Source organism: Pan troglodytes, chromosome 10 (assembly GCF_028858775.2).
Source record: "Pan troglodytes isolate AG18354 chromosome 10, NHGRI_mPanTro3-v2.0_pri, whole genome shotgun sequence".
In the NCBI taxonomy this organism is placed as follows: Eukaryota; Metazoa; Chordata; class Mammalia; order Primates; family Hominidae; genus Pan; species Pan troglodytes.
This window is the reverse complement of record NC_072408.2, coordinates 39060019-39075351: the sequence shown is the minus strand read 5'-3', so window position 1 is coordinate 39075351 and position 15333 is coordinate 39060019. Positions and strand designations below refer to the sequence as shown.

Here is a 15333-nt window from a genome sequence, read left to right as displayed (position 1 = left end):
CCTCGTAGATGTACCACCCTGATGTTTGGGACAAGATCTGAGAGAATTCTCTGGAGTATCAGGCAGAGACTCTTGTTCTCTTCCCTTACTTTCTCCCATACATACAGAGTAACTCTGTGTGTGTTTGTTCTGAGATAGCTAAAGCTGGGGGTGGAGTGACACAAGCACCCCTGTGTCACCACCACTATGACTGCATTGGATCAGACTTGAAGCCACCACAGTGCTGGGTCTCACTCAAGGCCTGTTGTAACCAGTCCCTGGCTACTGCCTATGTTTGCTCAAGCCCAAGGGCTCTACAATCAGCAGATAACAAAGCTAGTTAGGCCTGTGTCCTTCTGTCAGAGCAGTGATGTCCCCCAGTCTCCGTGTGGTTCCAGAAGTGCTGTGCAGGAATCAAGGACTAGAGTCAAAAACCTTAGAAATGTACCTGGTATCCTGTTGGATTGCAGCTGAGCTGGCACTCACTCCACACAACAAATCCTTCCCGCTCTTCTCTTCCTTGTCCAAAGACAGAGGAGCCTGACCTCATAGTCACCACCACCCCAGGCCACATGGAGTACCGCTAGACTCCCATCAATATTCCCTTAAAGCCCAAGATCTCTTAAGTCAGCTTGTGGTGAATGCTGCCTGGCCTGGGACACACCATTCATGTCAGTGGGCTCCCCATTGGCCCAGGGCGGGTCCAGAAAGTGCCATCCAAGAGTCAAGTCCTGGAATCACAAACCACAATAGTCTGCTTGGTGCTCCACTCCACTGTGGCCATGCTGGCACCTAAGGTGCAAGACAAAGTCTCCTTTACTTTTCCTTCCACTTTTCTCAAACAGAAGGTGTCTCTCTCCATAGCCACCACAGCTGGGAATGTCCTGAGTCTCACCTGAAGCCAGCAAGTCTCAGAGGCTCACCCAAGGTCCTCAGTATAGCACCTGCCCATCAATGCTGGTTATTTGGGGCCCAAGGTCTCCTCAGATAGAAGGTGATGAATGCTGCCAGCACTGGGTCCTTTCTTTGAAAGCACTGGGTTGCCTTCTGGCCCAGGGTCTGTCTAGAAATGTCATATGGGAGCTAGGGATTGAAATGAGGGCCTCCTGACTCTGATCATTGCCCTATCTTGCTGTGGCTGAGCTGGTATCCAAGATGCATGATAAAATCCTCCCCACTCTTCTTCTCTCTCCTCTCCTCAAGTGGAAGAAAGGGGTCTCCTTTGGATCATCAAGCTGTGCAGCCTGGGGTTAGGGGAGGGGAGATACAAACATTCCCCTTTGCTGCCCCAGCTTGCGTCTCAATATGTCATGTGTCCCCCTAATCCAGTGCCTCTGGGCCTAGTTCTGCACTACCCCTAGCCTATGAGGGGCAGTCCTTATGGCCTAGACTGCCTTTCAAGTTTACTTGGAGACACAGAGCATTGTAGCCCTTGGTGGCGAGGTTTGCAGGCACTCAAGTTAGGTTTGCTGTGATCAGAGACTCCCCTGTGGCACTAGGCCTCACCTATGAGTTGCAGTTCTTATGGCCTAGACTGCCATTTAAGTTTATTTGGAGACATGGAGCATTGTAGCCCTTGGTATTGAGGTTTGTGGGCACTCAGGACTGCTGGGATCGGTGATTCCCCTGTAGCTAGGGCTGGTTTAAATGCTCCCTCCATGAATGGGCATCAGCTGACTTTGGTCTGGTTTTTCTTCCTGCTCTAACAGGATAGCACTGAGTTCAGTGCCTCACAATTGCTGTGTTCTCCCTCCCGCAGCACCCAGAGATGCTCTCAGCACTGTGCCTCCACTGCCAGGGTTTGGAGAGCGGTAGGGTCTGTGATTCACGACTGTTTTTTTCTATCTCTTCAGTGCCTCTTTCAGCAATATGAGGTTAAAACCAGGTTAAAGAGTTATCATCACCTGATTATTGGTTCTTATGAAGGTGTTTTTTGATACAGAGACAATTGTTAACTTGGTGTCTTGGTGTGGGGTGGGGAAGAGAGAATGATCCGTGAAGCCTTCTACTCTGCCATTTATCTCCACCCGCTCCTCACTGTGTGTGTTTCATTTGCTTGTTTGTTTTATTTTGTTTTTTTTTTTGAGATGGGGGTCTCACTCTATCACCCAGGTTGGAGTGCAGTTGCACAATCTCAGCTCACTGCAACCTTCGTCTCCCAGGCTCAAGTGATCCACTTACCTCAGCCTCCCAAGTAGCTGTAACACAGGCATACACCAACACACCCAGCTAATTTTTTGTATTTTTAATAGAGACCGGGTTTCACCATATTGCCCAGGCTGGTCCCTAACTCCTGAGCTCAGGTAATCCACCCACCTCAGCCTACCAAAGTGCTAGGATTACGGGCATGAGTCACCATGCCAGGCCTCATTGCGTGTTTTAAATTCAGTGGCCCTGCAACATCTGACCTCAATCTCTGTTTCTACAATAAATACTGATTTGTTAAACAACATGGGGCTTCCTAAAGGCTCCATATCCTAGACTTTTATCCTGAAGAAAGAAAAATGAGAATCCTGGGGAGTTACCTCCCAACTACAATTTGTGTTGAGTCCAGGATTCTACACCCCTTTCCCCTAATGCTTTCTGTGTTGAGTCCACACTTGCGACATCATCAGAAAACTGAAGACATTGAGGATGAGGACCAGGTCATTCAAGGGAATTTCTCTCCAGTACACAGCAGGGGCTCAACAAAGGGAGGGAAAATATGAAAGATGAGTCCAGCAGTGACTCTCACTCCCTGTCACTGGAGGAGTGGGTGTGTTGGGATATGGTGGGGGACCTGAGGGATGACACAGGGAAAGTGCAATGACTTTAAAGTGAGGGTCCGTCACTAAGGGACACAGAGAGGGCATGGGTGAGGGGAGGAGGCTTCAGTTGCCCCAGGGAAGGGATCTGAGGCCTGCCTGTCAATATGGCTGTTGAGGTCGCCTTGCTGTCTTGTCCTTGGGTCTATTTCTGTGACCACAGGCTACTCCAGAACCCCCTGGAAAGAAAACAATTGCCCCTCACCTTGGTGGCAACAAGGGCTGGGAGAGGGCAGGGATAGTCCAACTTCTCTCTTCAAATCCATTCTCAGGCCATGCCTCTCATCCCCTGATATTCAGGAAGGCACCTGCCTCTTCCTGCCACTGCTCCCCAAGGCCACCAAAATCTAGGGAAAGGACATCTTCAGGAGTGAAAGTGTAAAAACTCTTGAAACCCTCTTGTGTAAGTCACTCCATTACTCCCTCCCAGCAGCTTGGGAGTTCCCATCCCCATTTCCCTTTTTCCCCCTTTCTTTGCCTCTAAGATCAGACTTCCCCATTGGGATCTTGTTCTCCTTCTAGCAGAAAATTCAATATTAGGAGGAGATCTATTCCTGTTCACTCTTTTCTGCCTTTGACTTCTAGTCCTAGGGAGGCTGACAGTGACATGACTTTCTGGATGGAGTGACTCTGGGTGCTGAGCAAAGGTGGGAACCCAGACTCAGAGAGGGATTGCAGTCTCATGTGCCTGGAATCCAAGTGGAGCTTCACAAGAACATTCAAATCACCGCACATGGGTGAAACTATCAACTTTTTCAACATCAAAAGAGTCAAAGGAAGTCCATGCTTTCAAGACAAATCAAAAACTGATTTATTTGTCCTCTGCACAGATCCTTACTTAGGACACCACCTCCCAGCCACTGCTTCTGGGATGACTCCTGAGGCCTATGGGGCCGCATAATGGTTCCAGTCCCAACACCACGTGTACAGGGATCTTCAGAGGAGGAGTGCCCTCATATCCTCCAGGCCATTTCCACCCCGTGGGAGGGTGTAGACTGGCCCAGAATTAACACACAGCCTGATAAGGAAGCAGGAGGTAATGGCATGGGCTGAGGCTCCTTCCACCTGCTCACACCCACCCCAGTTGTTAGCCCAAGGATGGCCCTAAAGGCTTGGACCCTTGAGTGGCCACCCACGGTGACAATGCACCCAGGAGCACTATTTGGTCCCTGTTTCTCAGCTGCGTAACTTGAAACTTTCCTACCAACATCTCCAGAGAGCAGAATTATCTCCCAGGAGAATCATGGACAGGAGGTAATGAAGGAGGTGGGATTGGTGCCCTACTGACCGGACGGCTCCCTCCCTCCACTTTATATCTCTCCCAAGGATACACCACCCCTCATAGCACACCCCAAATCCATGCAACCATGCATCCAACTCTTAGCTTCATAGAGCCTTGGCCGGGCTTGGAGAGACCCAGTACATAATGGCATCCACCAGGAAGGTGGGCATGTAGCTCATGGGGAGGTAGAGAAGCTTGGCATCCCAGCCAGCTGAGTAGCGAGTGCGGGGGTGGCAGGCAATCAGCGCATGCTCCATGCAGTCGGTCACCAACGACAGATCCTGTGTGCACTTCTGCTCCATTTGTTCAGCTGATTTCTTATCTGTTAAGAATCAGAAACAATCCATGTATATTTCCACCTCTAACCGCTCCTGCTTTGGATTCAACTTAGAGTGGAAAGGGTCTAAGAACTCATGCCACCCCACAACCCCCAGTCAAGCAATGCCTCAAATCTCTTTTATCCAAATTCCCTGAGCTGGAGCCCATCCATGTGAAAGTAGCAAGTGTCCCACACTAAGTCATGTCTGTCTCTCTTTGGGAATATCTGGACTGCATAAATGATGGTCTCCACCCACAGTAGAAGTCTCAGCACATAAAAACAAGCTGTCTCTAATGCCAGCTTGTGATCAGCCACCAATGTCTTCCCTTTCTGGCTTCCCTTTTTTCCTCAATAACGATGGGTTCAGATAGACACTGGTCCCAAGTTCTGAGAAGCCTGGACACTTGCTTTTCATGACCAGTTGACCACACAGCACCCATCATGGAAATGGGGCTAAAGGTCTCCACTTTGTGGGGAAGGGAGAGCCTGGGGATCAAACTCTAATGCCCTTCAGACACCAATGGTAGACCAAGGATTCCACACGAGGGTTTGCTTCTCTCCCCACTGTCCACAGCTTACTCACAGTCTGCAACAAACTTCTCGCCATAGGCCTCCTTGACCTCTGGACTGGACCGGTCCCAAATCTCCAGGAAGCTCTTTAAGAATCTCTCCTTACTGGTCACAGCAGTCTTGAAATAGCCAGGTTCAATCATAGCCACCTTCACCCCAAAGTAGGAGAGTTCCCTCCTGCAAGACAGAGAAGCAGAGGGGAAAAACTTCGGGGGTCTTGGAAGGTAAAACACAAACAATAAAAGTAAAACTATGATATCACAACATATGAGGACAATGGGTGAAATAGAAAGCTTGGAATATTTAATTTCCAGCAATCAAGGGGTCATAATTATCATGGTGGCATTCCCTCTGTATGGAGTTTCCATATTTTACACACCTGAGCTTACTAGCCCTAAATCCTACCAATTCCAAAACAAGGCAGCACCTTAGTGCTGTCTCCTCCTATGTCCCTCACATCCAGTGGATCACCAGAATTCCCACATTTTGCCTCCTCTCCAGTCCTCAGTCCCCTCCCCCATTTTCCTGCCCCAGGAATCTCCCTGGCCTCTGAGCTGGGTGATGGCAGCTGTCCTCTAAGAAGCATCTGTCTTCAGTCTGGCTCCCCACACTTACAACCACTGGGCTTCCTGCAGTCAGTGGGAGTCTAGAAGCTGACTGGACCAAGGAGCTCCCCTGAGCAAATCCCTTTTTTTGGGGGGTTCCACTGCCAACAGCATAAGCCATAACTCCTGTCCAGGGCCCACAGGCCCTCAAGGAGCCCACCTATGACCACCTGCCCAGCATCCCCCACCAGGCTTGGCCTTGACCTTCACCACAAGAGGATTCTGCAGTACATGCAGGTGGCTAATGCTCACTCTGGGCCTGGGCTGATGGCATTCCTTCATCTAGGAGCCTTTCCCAGTCTTCCTTACCAGGCTGCCAGGTGGAGTTCTCAATCCCCAGCTTGAGTTTTCAATCCCCAGCTCAGATGGAATCTCCAGGACTCTCCTCAACTCAGGTGGGTACCATGGCCAGCAAGGTTGACTTGGTCACCAACCTTATAAGCATTGGCACTTGATTCTAGATCTCTTGTCCCTCTCCCAGGTATCAAGTTTTAAGTCACAGACAAAACCTTGTTGTTGATTAAGGACGGATTTTTGGCCACTTGGACAAGGGCCTAAAGTGTCTGTTGTGTGGACTCAGATGCTCTACCCATCGTCAAAGGGGCTCTGGACATGAATTCTGCTGGGAAAGACCATCTCCTGCATGCTGTCTTTGGGCCCCAGAGAGCCATGAAGGAATGGCCTCAGGGCTTGAAGCATTTCTCTCCCTAGAGAGGAAGAGCCCCAAAGCCAGGCACCCATCTCCTGGTGTGGAAATATCTTTCCGTTTCTGACTCAGTGAGTGCTCTTGCGTCTGCATGAGCTTGTGTGTGTCCGCAGCCCTAAGGCATGCCCCAGGTTTACAAGTATTTCAGATTCCAGGGAGGAGGGGTTGGGGTCCTTCTACTACAGCAAGAGAGGGGTGTGAGCAAGCCACATGCCCAGTGTCAGCTGCTGGGAGAGCCTCCCTGGCCAGGGGACCAACACACACTGCTGTAGCTGATCTTTCTCTGCTCCTTCTCTAGGGTGCAAAGCATTCTTCCATCCAGCGCTGACTGCCTGGTCTGCCTTTGTGGCTCCAATACCAAGGTGCAATGGGAAGAAGTGTTTAGGGTCCTTCCCTGGGATTAGTCATTGATACACAGTGTTCCCCTGTCCTGGGCTTGGTAACCTCAGTACTGTGTTCCTCTTGGTAGGATCTGAAGCCAAAGATCCAGGTCCAATTCTGCCTCTGGCAGTTTCTGACCAAGAGATCCATCCAGGGAAGAGGTATCGTTCAAGAAACTCTCTGACCTGGGGCCCCTCCTGTCGCCCAGCACTCAGGAAGGTGCTTCCCAGTGAATGGCCAGCCCAATCCAGAAAGAGGAAGATGAGGGTGTCACACATGAAGACAGAGAGGGATCTCATGAAAGGACCTTACAGGCTGGGATTCAAGGAACTCCCTGGAAAAGACTTCCCCACAAGGACAGGAGCAGGAAGACTAGGGTGGGCCCCGTCCCAGACCCATACCTGAGGGAGTCGGAGAAGGCTTCCACGCCATACTTGGAGATGCAGTAGCCTCCACCAAAAAGTGACACCCGGCCCATGACACTGGAGACGTTGACCACACGGCCCTTGGCCCTCCTCACTAAGGGCAGCAGGCTCAGAGTCACATCAATCACCCCCAATAAGTTCACGTCCAGTATGGTCATGAAGTCCTGCTTGGTGAGCAACTCATTGGGAGCCGTGGGCAAGGAGATGCCAGCATTATTCACCAGGCCCCAGAGTCCTGGGACAGTGGGAAGATGAGAGAGCATCACTGTGTTGTGCCTGTGCAGGTGGACAGATTTAGGGTGCAAATCACATCCCAATAAAGTGAAGGCAGAATGACAGGTGTGGGACGGGGAGGAGGGTATAACAAACACCACAGTATCACAGGGGTGGGGGCTGAGCATTCAGCAGCTGGTGGGCCACAAAACCCAGGTCTTTCTCCATTTACTCTTCATGGACCAGCCTACTGCCTGAAAGACAATAAGCTATTACCCCTATTTAAGGATTGCATGAAATCATGTTAAAGAACTATTGTCCGTGCACTAGTCTGGAAACATGAAGAACAATGTTTGGTTAGTTAAACATGAATGTTGCAGACATTACAGACATACAGCTGCATTTTCAGGTGTGCTAACACCTTATATAGTGATTGTCCAGCAACTATCTGTTGATGGAATAAGAGACAAGAAAGAGGGAGAGTGAGGGAGACAGGGAAGAGAGAAAGAGACAGACCTGAAATCCTAGGCTTGGGGGAACTTGGGAAACATCCTGTGTTTGACCTCAGGGCACTGGTCTTGAAACATCCTGCATCAGTAACATTTTATAGAAAGCACAGGGGAATTCCAATGCACAGGCTTTGGGAAGAAAGCAAGGTTGCGTCACCCCACTCAGTACATAGACTCCACCCTCTGCCCCAGAAAATGTCACCCTCTCCTCCTACTGCATCAGAAGCCCACTCTTCATCCTTCCCTTTAGTCCCAAGTTCACCCAGCTCTGGGAAAATCTCTCTGGAAGATGCAAATACACAATCCCCAGGACTTCAAGTCAATAGAGTTTTCAACCTATAGAGCTAGGGGGCAGGAGCACAGGGTCCCTTGAGTCCAGGCAGGGGGTGGCAGTTGTTGATCTAGAAGGGTTGGCCCAGGCATATGAATCTGTCCCCTGCTCAATAACAGGCCCTGCCCTGATGCAAATGCAGATTCCTCCAGCAAGACATCTCATTTTTAAGAATCCAATCAATACTCACACTTACAGAGATGTTGGCAAATAAAAGTCCACCAAGATGACATTTATGATGATAAAAAGCAGGAAGGAATTTCATATCCAACCACTCAGTATGGATTACATAGGTAAGGCTATTGGAAGGATACAGTATTCTAAATAATTAAATATAATTTTATAAAAACAGTCATTATGGTGGAAAAGTGTTCATCTTCTCCAGAGAATTTAAGGTGACTGAAACTAAGAACAAAATATAAAATCCTAATTATGTATAATTGTAAAAAGGATTTATATGTGGATGACAATTTCAGGGAAACTTTTGTTTTCATCTTTATTCTTTTCAGTGTTTTCCACAAAGATCATATTCTGCATTTATTGTTACATAAAATAAATCCATGTTTCTTTCTTCCTCTATAATAAGACAGATGAATTAGTGTAGTGAAAAGAAGAATGAAAGAAAAAGTAACCCCTTACTAGTTCTGCCTTCCTTAAGCAGTCCTTATGCTGATACTCTCCTCTGAAGATGGAGATGATCGTAGCTCTCAGTGGACGCTGATGGGCCCTAGCAAAAACAAGGTAAAGTGCTGGGAACATGAGCCTGGCTCCAGCACAGGCACAGCCTCCGTGCACACTTGCAGCCCTGTGCTCCCTTCTCAACCATGCTCCAGCAAGTCTCCAGATCTCTAACGCAGGCTCTTAGCATCAAACAATCCATGACTTCTGCTTAGACAGGAGGGAGAGGATAGAGAGGAATTCTGGAGAGAAAATCTCATCAGGGCAAACTCTCCCCAAGACTAGACACCTCCAATGTCGGGAGAGGTTAAGGATTGAAAAGAGATGGGGCTCAGGCAGCCTGTTAAGTGAGAAATATTAGAAAGCTACTGTTACTTCAACCTGGAAAGACACTGTAGAAATCTTCCCAGGGAGCAGACAGGAGGTGGTCCCTTCACACAGAGGGAAGACACAGACAGACTTGAGAAACCTGGGTGGTTACCTTTGTCTCTCACGCACTCCTTCACCCACTGGGCGGCTGCAGCAACGCTCTCTGTCTTGGTAACATCCAGGGTCACCGTCTCCAGCCTGTCTGAAGTCTGGCCCCTCAGCTGCTCGGCTCCTTTCTCCGTCAGACACGCAGCCAGCACCCGCAAGCCTCGTGCATCCAGCTGTCTGGCCAGCAGTTTCCCGAAGCCAGAGTCACAGCCCGTGATGAACACATACTTATCTCTCAGGTGGCTCAGCACCTGTCTCTCCCGGTACCAGTGCAGAAGGTAGTACAGGCCCACGAAAACCGCCAGGTAGAGCCACATGGCTTTGCAGAGGACAGACACAGACAGGCTGTGGGGGAAACCAGAGTCTGGCCTCTGTTCAGACAGGAGGATTTAAGAACACAGAGGGCTGTGGTAGGCAGGGAAGCCCTCAGGCATTTTGGCAGGGAATCCTCACTTTCCTCCCTGATGACTGCCTTTCTGCAACATATTTATTCTGGCTCCACCTCTCTGCCCTTTGAACTGCTTTTGCAGTACTCATGCACACCTTTGCACACCTCAAGTCCTGCCCATTAGGAAGATACTATCTTCCTACTGGGCAATGTGCCCCTAGTCTCCTGATTTCTCTCTGCCTTGCTATGCCCAGTACATGCATGCTGTGTCCATGAAGGAGCACACACATATATTCACACAGGAACATACACAGAACTCACACAGGCTCACACACAGCTGCCCACACACACTCTCCATGGCAAACACACCCCTCTGCTCTAAGTACAGGGGTCAAAACTGTCTCTACAAAGCTCCGATACCAACACTCCTGGTCCATGACCTTCTGAACATAGAAAGGCCTTACTGGGTAGCTACCCATGGTTTCCAGGCACATTAGGTGGAAATCCCTCTCTGAGCCTGAGTTTCCTCATCCTGCTCCGCACCCCAGAATCAATCACTCCTCAGAAAACTAGGGCACGGTCAGGCTGTCTAGGATGAGAAGGAGAAGGCAAAGAGTGAGCAGGAACAGGTTCCCTCCTGCTATAATAGTTTTTTGGGGCAGAAGGATTGCAGGATCCCACAGGGAGAATCCAACCTCAGAGGTAAAGAAAGCAGGGAGAGGATGGGCAAATAGGAACAGCTCCGGTCTGCAGCTCCCAGTGTGACTGATGCAGAAAATGGGTGATTTCTGCATTTCCAGCTGAGGTACCTGGTTCATCTCACTGGGACTGGTTGGACAGTGCATGCAGCCCACAGAGGGTGAGCTGAAGCAAGGCAGGGCATTGCCTTACCCAGGAAGTGTAAGAGGTCAGGGGATTTCCCTTTCCTAGACAAGGGAAGCCATGACAGACTGTACCTGGAAAAACAAGACACTCCTGCTCAAATACTGCACTTTTCCAATGGTCTTAGCAAATGGCACACCAGGAGATTATATCCTGTGCCTGGTTTGGTGGGTCCCATTCCCACAGAGCTTTGCTCACTGCTAGTGCAGTAGTCTGAGATCAACCTGCAAGGAAGCAGCCTGGCAGGAGGAGGGTTGCTCACCATTGCTGAGGATTGAGTAGGAAAGCAAAGCAGCTGGGCAGCTCAAACTGGGCGAAGCCCACTGCAGCAAGGCAAGGCTTTCTGCCTCTATAGACTCCACCTCTGGGAGCAGTGCATAACTGAACAAAAGGCAGCAGAAACTTCTGCAGACTTAAACATCCCTGTCTGACAGCACTGAAGAGAGCAGTGGTTCTCCCAGTATGGTGTTTGAGCTCTTAGAATAGACAGACTGTCTTCTCAAATGGGTCCCTGAACCCTGTATAGACTAACTGGGAGACACCTCCCAGTAGGGGCCGACTGACATCTCATACAGGCGGGTGCCCCTCTGGGACGAAGTTTCCAGAGGAAGGATCAGGCAACAATATTTGCTGTTCTGCAATATTTGCTGTTCTGCAGCCTCCGCTGGTGATACCCAGGCAAACAGGGACTGGAGTGGACCTCCAGCAAACTCCAACAGACCTGCAGCTGAGGAAACTGTTTGAAGGAAAACTAACAAACAGAAAGAAATAGCTCAAAATCAACAAAAAGGACATCCACACCAAAACTCCATCTGTAGGTCACCAACATCAAACACCAAAGGTAGATAAAACCACAAAGATGGGGAGATACCAGAGCAGAAAAGCTGAAAATTCAAAAAACCAGAGTGCCTCTTCTCCTCCAAAGGATCACAGCTCCTTGCCAGCAACAGAAAAAAGCTGGATGAAGAATGACTTTGATGAGTTGACAGAAGTAGGCTTCAGAAGGTCAGAGTAACAAAATTCTCTGAGCTAAAGGAGGATGTTGGAACCCATCACAAGGAAGCTAACAATCTTGAAAAAAGATTAGATGAATGGCTAACTAGAATAAACAGTGTAGAGAAGTCCTTAAATGACCTGATGGAGCTGAAAACCATGGCATGAGAACTACAGGATGCATGCACAAGCTTCAATAGCCGATTTGATCAAGTGGAAGAAAGAATATCAGTGATTGGAGATCAAATTAATGAAATAAAGTGAGAAGAGAAGTTTGGAGAAAAAAGAGAAAAAGAAGTGAACAAAGCCTCCAAGAAATATGGAACTATGTGAAAAAACCAAACCTACGTTTGACTGCTGTACCTGAAAGTGACGGGCAGAATGAAACCAAGTTGGAAAACACTCTTCAGGTTATTATCCAGGAGAACTTCCTCAATCTAGCAAGGCAGGCCAACATTCAAATTTGGGAAATACAGAGAACACCACAAAGATACTCTTCAAGAAGAGGAACCCTAAGACATATAATTGTCATATTCACGAAGGTTGAAATGAAGGAAAAAATGTTAAGGGCAGCCAGAGAGAAAGGTCAGGTTATCCACAAAGGGAAGCCCATCAGACTAACAATGGATCTCTCAGCAGAAACTCTACAAGCCAGAAGAGAGTGGGGGCCAATGTTCAACATTCTTAGAGAAAAGAATTTTCAACTCAGAATTTCATATCCAGCCAAACTAAGCTTCATAAGTGAAGGAGAAATAAAATTCTTTACAGACAAACTAATGCTGAGAGATTCTGTCGCCACCAGGTCTGCCTTATAAGAGCTCCTGAAGGAAGCACTAAACATGGAAAGAAACAACCAGTACCAGCCACTGCAAAAACATGCCAAATTGTAAAGACCATTGATACTAGGAAGAAACTGCATCAACTAACGAGCAAAATAACCAGCTAACATCATAATGACAGGATCAAATTCACACATAACAATATTAACCTTAAATGTAAAAGGGCTAAATGCCCCAATTAAAAGACACAGACTGGCAAATTAGATAAAGAATCAAGACCCATCAGTGTGCTGTATTCAGGAAACCCATCTCACATGCAGAGACACACATAGGCTCAAAATAAAGGGATGGAGGAAGATCCACCAAGCAAATAGAAAGCAAAAAAAGAAAAAAAAAGCAGGGATTGCAATCCTACTCTCTGATAACACAGATTTTAAACCACCAAAGATCAAAAGGGACAAAGAAGGCCATTACATAACAGTAAAGGGATCAATTCAACAAGAAGAGCTAACTATCCTAAATATATATGTACCCAATACAGGAGCACCCAGATTCATAAAGCAAGTCCTTAGAAACCTACAAAGAGACTTAGACTCCCCAATAATAATGGGAGATTTTAACACCCCACTGTCAATATTAGACAGATCAATGAGACAGAAGGTTAAAAAGGATATCCAGGACTTGAACTCAGCTCTGCACCAAGAGGACCTAATAGACATCTACAGAACTCTCCACACCAAATCAACAGAATATACATTCTTCTCAGCACCACATCACACTTATTCCAAAATTGACCACATAGTTGGAAGTAAAGCACTCCTCAGCAAATGTAAAAGAACAGAAATCACAACAAACTGTCTCTCAGACCACACTGCAATCAAATTAGAACTCAGGACTAAGAAACTCACTCAAAACCACACAACGACATGGAAACTGAACAACCTGCTTCTGAATCACTACTGGGTAAATAACGAAATGAAGGCAGAAATAAAGATGTTCTTTGAAACCAACGAGAACAAAGACACAATGTACCAGAATCTCTGGGACACATTTACAGCAGTGTGTAGAAGGAAATTTATAGCACTAAATGCCCACAAGAGAAAGCAGGAAAGATAAAAAATCGACACCCTAACATCACAATGAAAAGAACTAGAGAAGCGAGAACAAACAAATTCAAAAGCTAACAGAAGGCAAGAAATAACTAAGAGCAGAACTGAAGGAGATAGAGACACAGAAAACCCTTCAAAAAATCAATGAATCCAGGAGCTGGTTTTTTGAAAAGGTCAAAAAAAAAATGGATAGACCACTAGCAAGACTAATAAAGAAGAAAAGAGAGAAGAATCAAATAGACACAATAAAAAATGATAAAGGGGATTTCACCACTGATCCCACAGAAATACAAACTACCATCAGAGAATACTATAAATGCCTCTATACAAATAAACCAGAAAATCTAGAAGAAATGGATAAATTCCTGGACACATACACCCTCCCAAGACTAAACCAGAAAGAAGTGGAATCTCTGAGTAGACCAATAACAGGCTCTGAAATTGAGGCAATAATTAATAGCCTATCAACCAAAAAAAGTCCTGGACCAGATGGATTCACAGCCCAATTCTACCAGAGGTACAAAGAGGAGCTGGTACCATCCCTTCTGAAATTATTCCAATGAATAGAAAAAGAAGTAATCCTCCCTAACTCATTTTATGAGGCCAGCATCATCCTGATACCAAAGCCTGGCAGAGACACAACAACAAAAAAGAGAATTTTAGACCAATATCCCTGATGAACATCGATGCAAAAATCCTCAATAAAATACTGGCAAACCAAATCCAGCAGCACATCAAAAAGCTTATCCACCATGATCAAGTTGGCTTCATCCCTGGGATGCAAGCCTGGTTCAACATACACAAATCAATACACGTAATCCATCACATAAACAGAACCAATGACAAAAACCACATGATTATCTCAATAGATGCAGAAAAGGCCTTTGACAAAATTCAACAGCCCTTCATGCTAAAAACTCCCAACAAACTAGGTATTGATGAAACATATCTCAAAATAATAAGAGCGATTTATGACAAATCCACAGCCAATATACTGAATGGGCAAAAACTGGAAGCCTTCCCTTTGAAAACTGGTACAAGACAGGATGCCCTCTCTCACCTCTCCTATTCAACATAGTGTTGGAAGTTCTGGCCAGGGCAATCAGGCAAGAGGAAGAAATAAAGGGCATTCAATTAGGAAAAGAGGAAGTCAAATTGTCCCTGTTTGCAGATGACATGATTGTATATTTAGAAAACCCCATCGTCTCAGCCCAAAATTTCTTTAAGCTGATAAGCAACTTCAGCGAAGTCTCAGGATATAAAATCAATGTGCAAAAATCTCAAGCATTCCTACACGCTAATAACAGACAAACAGAGAGCCAAATCATGAGTGAACTCCCATTCACAATTGCTTCAAAGAGAATAAACTACCTAGGAATCCAACTTACAAGAGATGTGAAGGACCTCTTCAAGGAGAACTACAAACCACTGCTCAATGAAATAAAAGAGGACACAAATAAATGGAAGAACATTCCATGTTCATGGATAGGAAAAATCAATATCGTGAAAATGGGCATACTGCCCAGGGTAATTTATAGATTCAATGCCATACCCATCAAGCTACCAATGACTTTCTTCACAGAATTGGAAAAAAACTACTTTAAAGTTCACGTGGAACCAAAAAAGAGCCCACATTGCCAAGACAATCCTAAGCCAAAAGAACAAAGCTGGACGCATCATGCTACCTGACTCCAAACTATACTACAAGGCTACAGTAACCAAAACAGCATGGTACTGGTACCAAAACAAATATATAGACCAATGGAATAGAACAGAGCCCTCAGAAATAATACTACACATCTACAACCATCTGATCTTTGGCAAACCTGACAAAAACAAGCAATGGGGAAAGGATTCCCTATTTAATAAATGGTGCTGGGAAAACTGGCTAGCCATATGTAGA

The 15333-nt window shown here is 46.8% G+C and overlaps 1 protein-coding gene across 1 annotated transcript; it reads right to left on the bottom strand.

Moving 5' to 3' along the window:
* Nucleotides 1-3570: 3570 nt before the first annotated feature.
* Nucleotides 3571-9801, bottom strand: LOC112204992 (retinol dehydrogenase 16). Its single transcript, XM_522604.6, has 4 exons — nt 9284-9801; nt 7048-7306; nt 4968-5131; nt 3571-4387 (listed from the first exon to the last, which is right to left on the bottom strand). Exons 1-4 carry the CDS (start codon nt 9594-9596, stop codon nt 4170-4172), a joined length of 954 nt encoding a protein of 317 aa, XP_522604.1. The 5' UTR covers nt 9597-9801; the 3' UTR covers nt 3571-4169.
* Between the last annotated feature and the right edge of the window lie 5532 nt (nt 9802-15333).